Consider the following 12,244-nt stretch of genomic DNA (forward strand, 5'->3'; position numbering starts at 1 on the left):
TTTCTTTATTTATTCAAAATACCCCCAAAGGCCCTCATTATGAGGGTATTACACGGGGGGAGGGGGGGGGGTCACAGGCGCACAGGCACTAGTCATAGATTATACATCATAGTCAAAACAAGACAATATAACAAAAGTAATAATAGAGTGAAACATAGGTAATATGCAAAATAAGCCACCATTATTTCAGAGAAAACATTAGTACATATTAGGAGAACATAAGGCAACTGCAATGAAAAGCCAAACAGCAACAAACATCGAAAACTCTGTAAAAGTCCCAAGATAATAATAATAAGATTAGTTGACAAGTCGTGAGCGAATAAATCTTGAAACTTTGTCAAGTCAGGTTCCGTGGCAATGTCTGATGGTAAGGCGTTCCACTCAGTTATTGTGCGCGGTTATAATGAATATGCATAATGGATGAGTGGCAGTTAATGCGTTTGACTTTGTATAAATGGTCACGACGTGGAAAGATAACTGGCGGTGACTGAAAGAAGTCATCATGAAGTGATGATAGCTCGGATAAAGACCCTACTTCAGCATAAACCAACAGGAATCTGCTCACGCGGGAACTCTCATAGCAAACGCTTTCCCGGCGTTGTCACGTTGTGCCATAGGAGCGCTGCAATTGCATAAGTGAATTCGGCTCACATTAATTGGAACAGACGAAGAATATGGTAGATTTTTTTTTATTAAGACATGTGTTTGTAACACGTTTTTGTGACTTGGCTCATTTTGATATACTCGGTTGTCCAAACTAAGTGTATCAACGCAGTTTCGAGTACCAGCAATTTGTACTTACTTCGGTTTCGGGATTAGGCTCACTTTGCAAAAGTACCTCACACACACACACACACACACACACACACACACACACACACACACACACACACACACACACACACACACACACACACACACACACACACACACACACACACACACACACTACACACACACACACACACACACACACACACACCACACACACACACACACACACACACACAACACACACACACACACACACACACACACACACACACACCACCACACACACACAACACACACACACACACACACACACACACACCACACACACACACACACCCACACACACACACACACACACACACACACACACACACACACACACAACCACACACACACACACACACACACCACACACACACACACACACACAACACACACACACACACACAAACACACACACACACAACACACACACACACACACACACAACACACAACACCACACACACACACACACACACACACACACACACACACACACACCACACACACACACACACACACACACACAACACACACACACACACACACACACACACACACACACACACACACACACACACACACACACACACACACACACACACACACACACACACACACACACACACACACACACACACACACACACACACACACACACACACACACACACACACACACACAGATATGGTATGCCACGTGCAAGTTTTACCCAACATAAATTCAGTCCGGAAAGTAAATATTTGGTGTGATAACAAGCTGCTCATGCAATAGATTGCTGGTTCCGATATAAATAATCTGCCCTCCCAATTCTTTCCTCCTAATTGAATAAATGTCCATCTACTGCAGTATCAACGCCAACACCTGCTGGTAAGCCCGAGAAGAAGGTGCCTGCTTCCACACCAGATGTTTCTGGCATCAAGGAGTCCCTTTGACCAGTTGCCTTCTGACATTTTTGCCAAGACTGTGCTTGTTAAAAGTACTTTTGACCAGACTCATCCGTCAGATTTTGTTTCTTGTTCTGTGTTCCTGAATGTTCGCAATAAAAAAATTATCCATACTCTCTATTATCCTGCTGCTGCTGCTGCCCCCACCGCTGGTGGCGCTCTTTCTGCTGCTACAATCGCAGGTGCCGCAGGACAAATCGGGCCGTTACCCTACGTGTTTGATTATAGTCTTTACACAGTTTCATTTAGTCATGAGATATACCATACGTATAGCGTGAAAAAGACAGTACCGGAGCATCTCAATTGCGCTAAATGCTCCTGAATGCACCCTGAAGATATAGAAATCTGCTCATAAATAATTATGACCATTTTACTTCTCTTATTACGGTAAAGAAAGCAATCTGACCGCTACGCGTCGCAGCACGGTTGCGCGCCTCGGCAACGTAAATCACGTTAATTACGTTGTGAACGCTTTTCCGTTCGGTTTTCTCTCACCTTTCTCTGCATTATTTTTCTTCTGGCGCTGCTCAGAACATTTTTAAAAATTTAGAAATAACCATATGAATCGTGTTCTAATAAAATACCTGATGGCTGTGATAGGGAATCCGCACAACTGCTTCACAACTCACAAGCTTTATCCTAAAAAAAAGAGCAGTGCTATTGTCCAGCTCGTCCTGCTTATAAGATGGCAGTAAAGGCTACCAGTAATGGTAATTGTATTTTTCCCCTTTGTGATTGAAATAAGGCTTGTAAAACAGGGTGCTAGGAATTAAGCCTAATATAGCTGAATTGTAAGTTACACCCGTGGAGTGTATGGTTATTAGGCTGATTCAATGGTCTCCAAGGTTCACAACGCAATGGTTTAGGATGTCCCGGCGCTCGGATTCCCTCGCACCTGCATACCGCCTGAACCGTGCGGCCTGCACACAATCTCTCCAATATCCGGTGCTATAGCTATTTTGTTTCGTATGTGACAAAGTTTACGACTAGGCGTACCTATTTAGCGGGTATTTATGGGCAGCATTCTTTGGCTAGGTGCCCGGGGTCAGTTTTTGCTCCGTTCCGTTCGTCCTATCGTTTCGTGTCCTCACATATCCGTACCACCATCTAGGCTTGAATATGTGAATTTCTGTGACATTGCTCTACGCCTACCGCCACCTACTTGTGAGCGCACGAACGTTCGACGCAATTTCTTGTCAGCCATCATGGGAGTGATGGTTAATACGTATGTTTGCCTAAACTGCGTCCTTCTTGCTTTAACCGACTTCGTGACTTTGTAAACTCATCATTTTACACAGGACTGTTTTATAAATATTTAAATGTACACCATTACAATTGGCCGGCTGCAGGATTAGAACTAACAAGCTCGAGTGCATCGGCCCGATATTGAAACCATTACGCCGCGGACAATTTTTTTATTGCCGGTGACAGCAAAACACACGTTAACAATAAAGACAAACCGAAACTTGCAGGAAAAACAGTATCAAATCATTTGACAATTTGAAGAACTGGTCCAACTGGGCTGGGACTGCAACTTAAGATTATCTGAGCACTGTCTAGGGCTGTACCCTCGACAGCCACGCAGGAACACACTCTTGCAGTCTTTGCATTTCTACAAAAAGTGTCATGCACTCGCGGAACAACAGGCCGGTGGGTCGCGAGTCCGGGTCACAGTGAAGCTCTGCAATGTGGACGCGCCATAGACAGTGCAGACCAGTCAGCATTATCGAGTGGTACGGTACTGCGTCGTCGCTGCTAATGTTTAGAAATCTGAGACCATGGACACATGCCTCGACAAACGGCATAGGACATCCTTATAAATTATTCCTCGCGGGCAAGCGAGGGCGTTGACACGCTTGGCGCGTTTCGATTTGGCCTTACCGAGGAGCAGTTAGATCGCAGGCGAGAGCTTGCGCGGACAAGAAACGCGCGGATAACACACGCAACCAGAGAACAGGGTCTGCAACAACAGGGAGTGACTTCTAAAGATGACGCCTTCAAACGAAGGTGAGAATATCGGCGGGCAAATTACGCGAGAAAAAAAAGCATTATACAGCAACATTTCTTTCATTTACCAAACGCAAGATTAGTCATAAAGATAAGTTTAGCGGGCAGATCGTTCTAGTGTGCGGGGTATTCGTTGTGGTTGCTTATCTCCTAAAATACGCAATTTTTGCTTCAAGGGTACAGAATAGGCTTCGTAAGTAATGATTACAAAGAATACTACGCACCATAAGGCAATACCCCTGTGGGAGTTTCTGTCCATTTTCTTGTTTCTTCTTTTGTTTGTATTTATGCCTGTAGCAAGGAGATGTTTATTTCTAGAGGTTGTTTGGAGGATTGACTCGTAGGATCATTATTAGTTTCACCATATCACCCACCCAAGGGAAATCGATGGAAATAGGTGCGTAGCCGTGCTCTGTCAAGCCGAAATCGCAAACAGAAGCTTTAAAACGTGCTCGAAGGCTTCGTGAGAAACGACCACGATAGCTACATCTGATGGCTTGAGTTTATGCGTCATCAGTTGCAGTTCCCAAATCCTAGTATTGCTTGGGCAAGTAAGTGCAACATACTTCTATTGTGGCACTCCTCATTGCACTCCTGAACAAAGTTTTTTACTCACAAGTGTCCTCTACTTGAAGCTGGCATTACGCTTCGGCTTTCCAACGCTTTCTGAACAGCTTTATTTACCATTACTTACATCTTCTTGCGTCCCATAGTCTGCAAGCAGGTTTAGTAAGTAATAATTACAAAGAATCATCGTCATCAGCCTATATTTATGTCTACTGCAGGACGAAGGCCTCACCCGGCGATCTCCCATTAGCCCTGTCTTATGCTAGCTGATTCTAACTTGCAGCTGCAAATTTCCTAACTTCATCACCCCACCTAGTTTTCTGCCGTCCCCGACTGAGCTTATCCTCTGCTTATCCATCCTACGCATTACGTGGCCTGTCCACCTCCATTTTATCCCGTTATTGCCAATTATAATATCGGCTATCCCCGTTTGCTCTCTGATCCACACCGGTCTCTTCCTGTCTCTTAACGTTAGGTCTAACATTTTTCGTTCCATTACTCTTTGTGCGGTTCTTAACTTGTTCTCGAGCTTCTTTGTAAACCTCCAAGTTTCTGCCCCAAATGTTAGCACTGGTAGAATGCAATGATTGCAAACTTTTCTTTTCAACGACAGTGGTATGCTCCCAGTCAGGATTTGGCAATGGGTGCCGTATGCACTCCAACCCAATTTTTTTCTTCTGGAAGTTTCCTTCTCATGATCAGGGTCCCCTGTGAGTATTTGACCTGGATAAACATACTTCACTATTTGTGGGCCACAAAATTCTGATATTGTTTCCAGGCTATACGTAAGCACTTCATTCAGGACACGAGTAAGATCGTAAAATCTGTCAGATATTTACCTAATTTCCCAATTATCGTTGATGGTTTCTGCACAGCTTTATTTCTTTTTATACGCCTGCCACTCGGATGAACTGAATTCCTTTGGAGGAAAGCCCCTTTTGGTACGCTAAAGGAACCCTGACCAATCGGTGTTTTGCCGCTGATACATATTAGGAAGCCGTGTCCATAATATCATTTGAGTAAGTGATATAGCAAAACTCATGGCTATGCTTCTTCTAGCTGAAACTGACAAAGCCAAAAATTATCTATTGGGTCAATGTGAAGTAAATATTGGGCAGTCTCGCCTCAAGGTGCGAAGCATTGAAAGCGATATCAAAGTTTTGCGTTGCGTTAAAGTTTCTAGATGGCGTTGAAAGATACGCGTGGGTGACATTATTGCGTGACATAGCACACAAGGAAACTTTTCATACGCATCAGGAACAGAATCCTTGCTGTTATTATGGTTCTTAGACCACTGGGGTAACGCGGAGCGCCACCACCAGTATTCCAGGCGTCGCGCGCCAACGTTGTGGGAGACGACATAGGAGGAAAACCGTCAGCCTTTGTAGATTGAAATGCACTGTCCGTTGCGCCCAGATAACAGTAAGCAGCACGTGGTGTGGGGTAGGTCCATATATTCACAGCGAAAACACTCGCGTTTTGGTGAGCCCAACAATCATGCAAATAGTGGCAGGCAGATTGCAGCCCTGGCTGCTCCGCTGAGCCGTTTGAGAGGAGCGTCCGGTTGCGTGCACTTGGTTTCGTCGTTTTATTGCAATAGCCATTCTATGGACACTGCAGGCGAATTTCTGCCGTCGGTGTCGCCATCGCCGTGAAGTTCCGTGAAGTCCAAGGGCGATAAAATTGTCGCCGCGCGCCATATGCTGTATGTGCAAGGGAAAGCGTGCGAGAGTGAGCCGGCGAGCGCGACTGAATCTCGTGTATGCAAGGGTTGGAAGCGGCTGGGAAGCGCACCGTTTTCCATTGCGCGCAAGGCTACGGGTGGTAGGTAGGGAGCGGGTGGCGCATTCTACTCCGGGCAGCCCGGGTGGCCACTGTATCTTGAAAGCCATCTGCGAAGGGGACAGATTCCGCCCTTCGCTCTATTTTTGCGGTTCAGTTCGCGTTAATGCAAGCGGCTGCACGAAGGTCAATTCGCTCGCCTGCTGATGCCGCGTTCCCTCATGCCAGAGTTTTGACAGCTAGTTTACGCGGTCATCGAGTGAGATATGTTGATGTTTGCTTGTGCGCGCGTTACACCATGCTTGTCAATTTCGTTAGTATGCCTATGTTTACAAGTTTATACGGCGGATAAAACTACCATCCTTATTTCGTATAGCTGTCTACTGCAGCTTCACGTTTCGGGCGAAACTGCGCCTTTTTTTTTGCAGATAAACGTGATGTGCGTTTCTCCTGTCTCTAACGTGTCTTCACATGCAGTACCAGGACAGCACTGCGGCGGCCGCGCTCAATGCCTGACGGCACCTGTAGTGTCGAGATAACTGCAGTCGCAATGAGACAAAATTCCGGGAGAACAAATTTTGGTCTGACTGTCCATGTTAATCCGATTAGGAGTCTAGCAATGTATCCATACAACGTATTGCTAAAGACAGGTTTATTTGGCATATGTAGTAATTATTCTGAGACTACCATTAATTGGCTATACGCAAGATACAGTGTTTCCGGTATCGGCCCATATTGCTGTTATACTCATCAAGGTTAGTCGCGACCGTGACGGCATGATGACGACTGTATCAAAACGCCGCAGCGACGAAGAAGGAATGATGTCCCTCGGACGATGACGGTTGTATTAAAGCGACAGCATGAGGACCAATGGGATGACAGCGATGGCTGGCGCCAGCAGCATGACGAAAGTTAAATGACGAAGTTAGTACAGTATTACAATAATGAAATGACCACTATGGCATCACGACGACGGTATGACGACTAATGTTTGACATGAGCATGACAACGACGCAGCCATGGCGGGGGAATGACGAAAGCGTTATGACCCAAATGGCGAGCAGACAATAATATAATGATTCTGAAGTAATGACGACTGCATAACCACGCCTGCTTGAAGAGGACGGCAATGTCAGTAGGCTGACAACGAGCGTATACCGTGAAGAGAACTGTATCACAAAGACTATGATTGCGATGGCGTGAAGAGAACTAACTGTATCGCAAAAACTATGATTGGGCGTGATGTTATTTTGTGGCGTCTGCAAGCAACACTCCTTCACAAAGCAAAATTGTTTGTTTTCAACGAACAATTTGATTCAAGCAGTAGGAAATAGTTATTCTTGCTTACGTAAGTGCTATTGTCATTTGATTACGTGCATTCTTTCGTAGCTGCACCTGAACATGACAGTAGTTATGCAAAAGTGACAGTCGTTAGCATTTACGCTACACCCTCGGAGCCAGCGTAAATTTGCCGTGGACTGCAAGATTGAAATACCTACCAAAATATTGCCACCTGTAGGTAGTGCGTCGAGGGCAAGAGTGGGTCGAGGGCAAGAGTGGGTCGAGCCCAAGAGAAGAAAGAAGACCGCGCGCCCCCTTCTCTGCTCGAGCCAGCCCCGACGGTCGCGTCTTCCGAGAGCCAGCTGCTCTACGGGTTATTAAACCTTCAAGTCTACTTCTAGAGGCTCGTGACAAACTGGTGGAGGTGCGGGGTAAGCGTCCTCACGGATGTTGCAGACCCCTCCAAGGATACGCACTACGAATCCAGTGCCTGTCGACACTCCCGTGCATCGGGCCAGCCGCACGATCAGGGGACTGTCCCCAGAAGTCGTCGACGCTACGGTTCCAACCACATCGACCGGTATGACCAGCGCCTGCCTTCAAACCTCCCCAACCGGTACGGGAAGCACGATGTTGAACCGTTACACACTTGAGAGCCCACGGATCCCAAAGACGTTTCATGGCACAGTGTTCGAAGACGTCGAAGACTGGATGGTCGAATACGAGCGCGTGGCCTCCGTGAACGAATGAAACGACACGGAAAAACTCAGACATGTCTACTTCTACCTGGAGGATGGGGCGCGTACGTGGTTTCAGAACCGCGAGGAGCAACTGACGTCGTGGCGCGAGTTTTGTCGTCAGCTTTTGGAGACCTACACCAGTGCTGATCGCCACGAACGAGCGGAACGAGCGATTCAGGTGCGCGTCCAGTTGCCAAACGAAACTGTGACCACGTACGTCGAAGACATGACACGCCTCTTCAGACGAGCGGATACAAGAATGACGGAGGAGAAGAAGTTACGTCATCTGATGCGCGGGGTCAAGGAGCAGCTCTTCGCTGGCCTCGTGCGGAGCCCTCCGAAGACGGTCGCGGAGTTCTTGTCCGAGGCCGTGACCATGGAAAAGATGCTTCTGCATCGCTCGAGCCTGTATGAACAGCAAGCGAACAGCATGTCTGCTGCTGACACTTTCACGGCCACAGGAAGCAACGGTGACTGTCTGCGAGAACTCATCCGCTCTGTAGTGCGTGAAGAGTTGCAAAAGGCCGCCGTAACACCGCGCCCTACGGTAAGCTCCATAGCGAGCATTATCAAGGACGAACTACACCAGGCGCTCCGTGACACCTTGCCTCCTGATAACGCTGCGGCAGTACCTCCTGAATACCCCCGTGCGACCTACGCGGAAGCGCTGAAGCGCCCTGCTTCCTCTCCGCTGCTGTTCGTTCGTGCTCCTCCTACGGTGTCAGTTCAGTCGGCGCAGCCGATACCGTACTACATCGCTGGGTGTACACCGCCGCCCGTTGTTCATGCCGCTCCATTTGCCCATAGTTCGGAGCAAGCAGTTCACTACGTCGACGACAGACGCCCGCCCCCTCGGAAGTCGATGTATGGCGCACACCCGATCATCGGCCTCTGTGCTTCCACTGCGGTGAAGCTGACCACTTGTAGCGCCAGTGCCCATACCGGCGCCTTGGGATTCGCGGCTTTTCCGCATACTCGCCGCCGCCCCGATATGGCCAGCGACCCCGGGACATTGAGGACTACCTCTCTCAGCAGCGCTTGCCACCGCCTGCCAGGCGGCAGTCGCGATCGCCGTCTCCGAGACGATTTTCACCTCCGCCGCAGCGGTATTCTCCCGAGCGGTCGACCAGTCCCCGCCGGGAAAACTAACTGAGGCGATCTTTGGGGGCGAGGCCGCTGACGGACGAAGCGCTGAAGACCTCCGACGGACGCAGTTACGGAAACATACCGATCCGACATCACCTGCAGCTGAACGAGACGACCGGCTTTCGCTCGATATACCAGTGACCATTGACGGTTATGCCGTTAGTGCTTTAGTGGACACCGGCGCAGACTACACGATACTAAGCGCGAAAATAGCAACGCAGCTGAAGAAAGTGATCACGCCCTGGCATAACTCGCAGATTCGGACGGCTGGCGGCCACATCGTTACTCCGCTGGGCGCCTGCACGACTAGAGTTGAGATTCAAGGATCTACATTCGTAGCGAGCTGCCTTGTCTTACGCGAATGCTCCCGCGACGTTATCCTTGGGGTTGACTTCCTGCAGGAGTACGGCGAGATTATCAGTCAGCAAGAGCGTCATATCACTTTCTCTGCCGAACGAGCAATCGACGTGCAAGACGGCCGACGGCGCGACGACGTACTTCGTGTTTCTGATGACAGTGTAACGCTTCCTCCACGAGCCAGTGTCCTCGTCGACGTCACATGCTGTGGCTTACGCGATGGCGAAGCGGTGGCCGAAAGTAACTTGGAACACCTACTGAAGCAAGGTGTTTGTGTGGCTCGCAGTGTTATACAGATTCGTGCTGGTCATTCGCAATTGCTTGTTACCAACTTTAGCTACGAGCACCGACACCTGTTCCGCGGCACTTCGTTAGCGTTTGCAGACGCAGTAGCAAACGTTAACAACTGTTTCACGTCAGAAGTAGTGGAGACAGCAGACACGTCTCTGGGCCATCTCGACATCAATTCTGAACTGTCCACCGATAGCCAGACAGCACTGCGCAAGCTCTTGCTTGAATTCAGGACCTGCTTCGCACATTCTTCCAAGGTACGCCAGACTTCCATCACTAAACACAGGATCATCACGTACGAAGACGCACGCCCGATACACCAGCAGCCTTACCGCGTGTCGGCAAGAGAACGCGAAGCCATACGTACGCAAGTGCAGGAGATGCTTGATGATGGCGTCATCGAACCTTCCAACAGCCCGTGGTCGTCTCCGGTCGTTCTTGTCAAAAAGAAAGACGGAACGCTACGCTTCTGTGTCGACTACCGCAAGCTCAACAACGTGACTAAAAAGGACGTGTACCCGCTGCCGCGTATCGACGACTCGTTAGATAGACTACGGCGTGCCCACTATTTTTCTTCTCTCGATTTAAAAAGCGGGTACTGGCAAATCGAGGTGACGAACGCGACCGCGAGAAAACAGCCTTTGTGACTCCAGATGGGCTCTATGAATTTCGAGTGCTTCCTTTTGGCTTGTGTTCAGCCGCGGCTACTTTCCAGCGAATGATGGACACTGTCCTTACTGGACTGAAGTGGCAGGCCTGTCTTGTGTACCTGGATGATGTCGTCATCTTCTCTGAAGCGTTCGAGCAGCATCTTCACCGCCTACGGAGTGTGATAGAAGCCATCCGATTGGCAGACCTCACACTTAAGCCCGAAAAGTGCCACTTTGGTTACGAAGAGCTCAAGTTCCTCGGTGACTGTAGTAAGCGCCATAGGGGTCCGACCGCTGTGGCCGCGTTTCCAGCTCCTGCCGATAAGAAGGCCATCCGGCGCTTCCTGGATTTGTGCGTCTACTATCGCCGGTTTATTAAATGCTTTTCGAAGATAGCGGAACCCCTGACACGCCTTTCAAGAGACGATACGCCATTTGTGTGGCATAATGAGCAACAGGCGGCTTTTGCTGAATTACGACAGCGCCTTCAGTTAGCACCCGTTCTTGCACATTTTGATGATGATGCTGATACTGAGGTGCATACCGACGCCAGTAGCATTGGCCTTGGCGCAGTGCTCGATCCAGCTTCAAGATGGAGTGGAAAGAGTTATAGCGTATGCCAGCCGCTCCCTGTCCCGTGCCGAGGCGAATTATTCGACTACAGAGAAGGAGTGCCTCGCGGTCATGTGGGCGATCATCAAGTTTCGCCCCTATCTCTATGGTCGTCCCTTCAAAGTAGTGACGGACCACCATGCCCTCTGTTGGTTGGCAAGCATGCGCGACCCTTCAGGACGACTGGCAAGGTGGAGCTTGCGGCTACAGGAATTTGACATCACCATCGTTTATAAGTCTGGCCGTAAGTATGAAGACGCTGACACGCTGTCCCGCGCACCCATTGATCCTGCCAGTCAGGAAACAGAGGATGATGACGGCTTCCTGGGCGACATTAGTTCGTCGGACTTGAGCAGACGGCAGCGTGACGACGCTGAGATTCGACCGATCATCCATCATTTAGAGGGTCGCGACACAACCATACCACGCCATCTGTCCCGCTCGCTGACGTCCTTCTGTCTGCGAGATAACGTGCTTTATAAGAAGAATGCTCGTTCGACTAGCCGTGCTTACCTCCTGGTGGTTCCAAGGGACATGCGCGACGACATCCTCTTCGCTTGCCATGACGAACTAACATCTGGTCATTTAGGCTTTTCACGAACACTCGCTAGAGTAAGCGAAATGTACTATTGGCCCGGGCTTTCGGCAAGCGTCAAACAGTACGTTAAAGGCTGTCGTGAATGCCAGCGCGGCAAGACACCACCCGTTAAACCGGCTGGCTTACTTCAGCCAATTGAATCACCTCACACGCCTTTCGACCAAGTCGGCATGGACATTCTCGGACCATTTCCTCTTTCTGCCGACGGCACCAAATGGGTGTTCGTCGCGACTGATTATTTAACACGCTATGCTGAGACGCAGGCGATCCCACGAGCCATGGCCTCAGAGGTAGCGCACTTCTTCATGCGCCACATCGTCTTGCGTCACGGTGCTCCCTCCACTGTAATAACTGACAGAGGGGCAGCATTCACAGCGCAGCTTATGGACGAGGTTTTTGAATTTAGCAACACCAGGCATCGCAAGACGACCGCGTACCATCCGCAGACCAA

General features: G+C 49.2%; 1 protein-coding gene across 1 annotated transcript in view; it reads left to right on the forward strand.

Moving 5' to 3' along the window:
- Nucleotides 1-1,852, forward strand: part of LOC119459753 (uncharacterized) — a 40,618-nt gene extending 38,766 nt beyond the window's left edge. Inside the window, exon 5 of the mRNA XM_037721372.2 lies at nt 1,665-1,852. Coding sequence (XP_037577300.2) covers nt 1,665-1,750 — 86 coding nt within the window. The 3' untranslated portion in view covers nt 1,751-1,852. The remainder of the gene's footprint in view (nt 1-1,664) is intronic.
- The last annotated feature ends 10,392 nt before the right edge of the window (nt 1,853-12,244 follow it).

Source organism: Dermacentor silvarum, chromosome 7, assembly GCF_013339745.2.
Source record: "Dermacentor silvarum isolate Dsil-2018 chromosome 7, BIME_Dsil_1.4, whole genome shotgun sequence".
NCBI lineage: Eukaryota > Metazoa > Arthropoda > Arachnida > Ixodida > Ixodidae > Dermacentor > Dermacentor silvarum.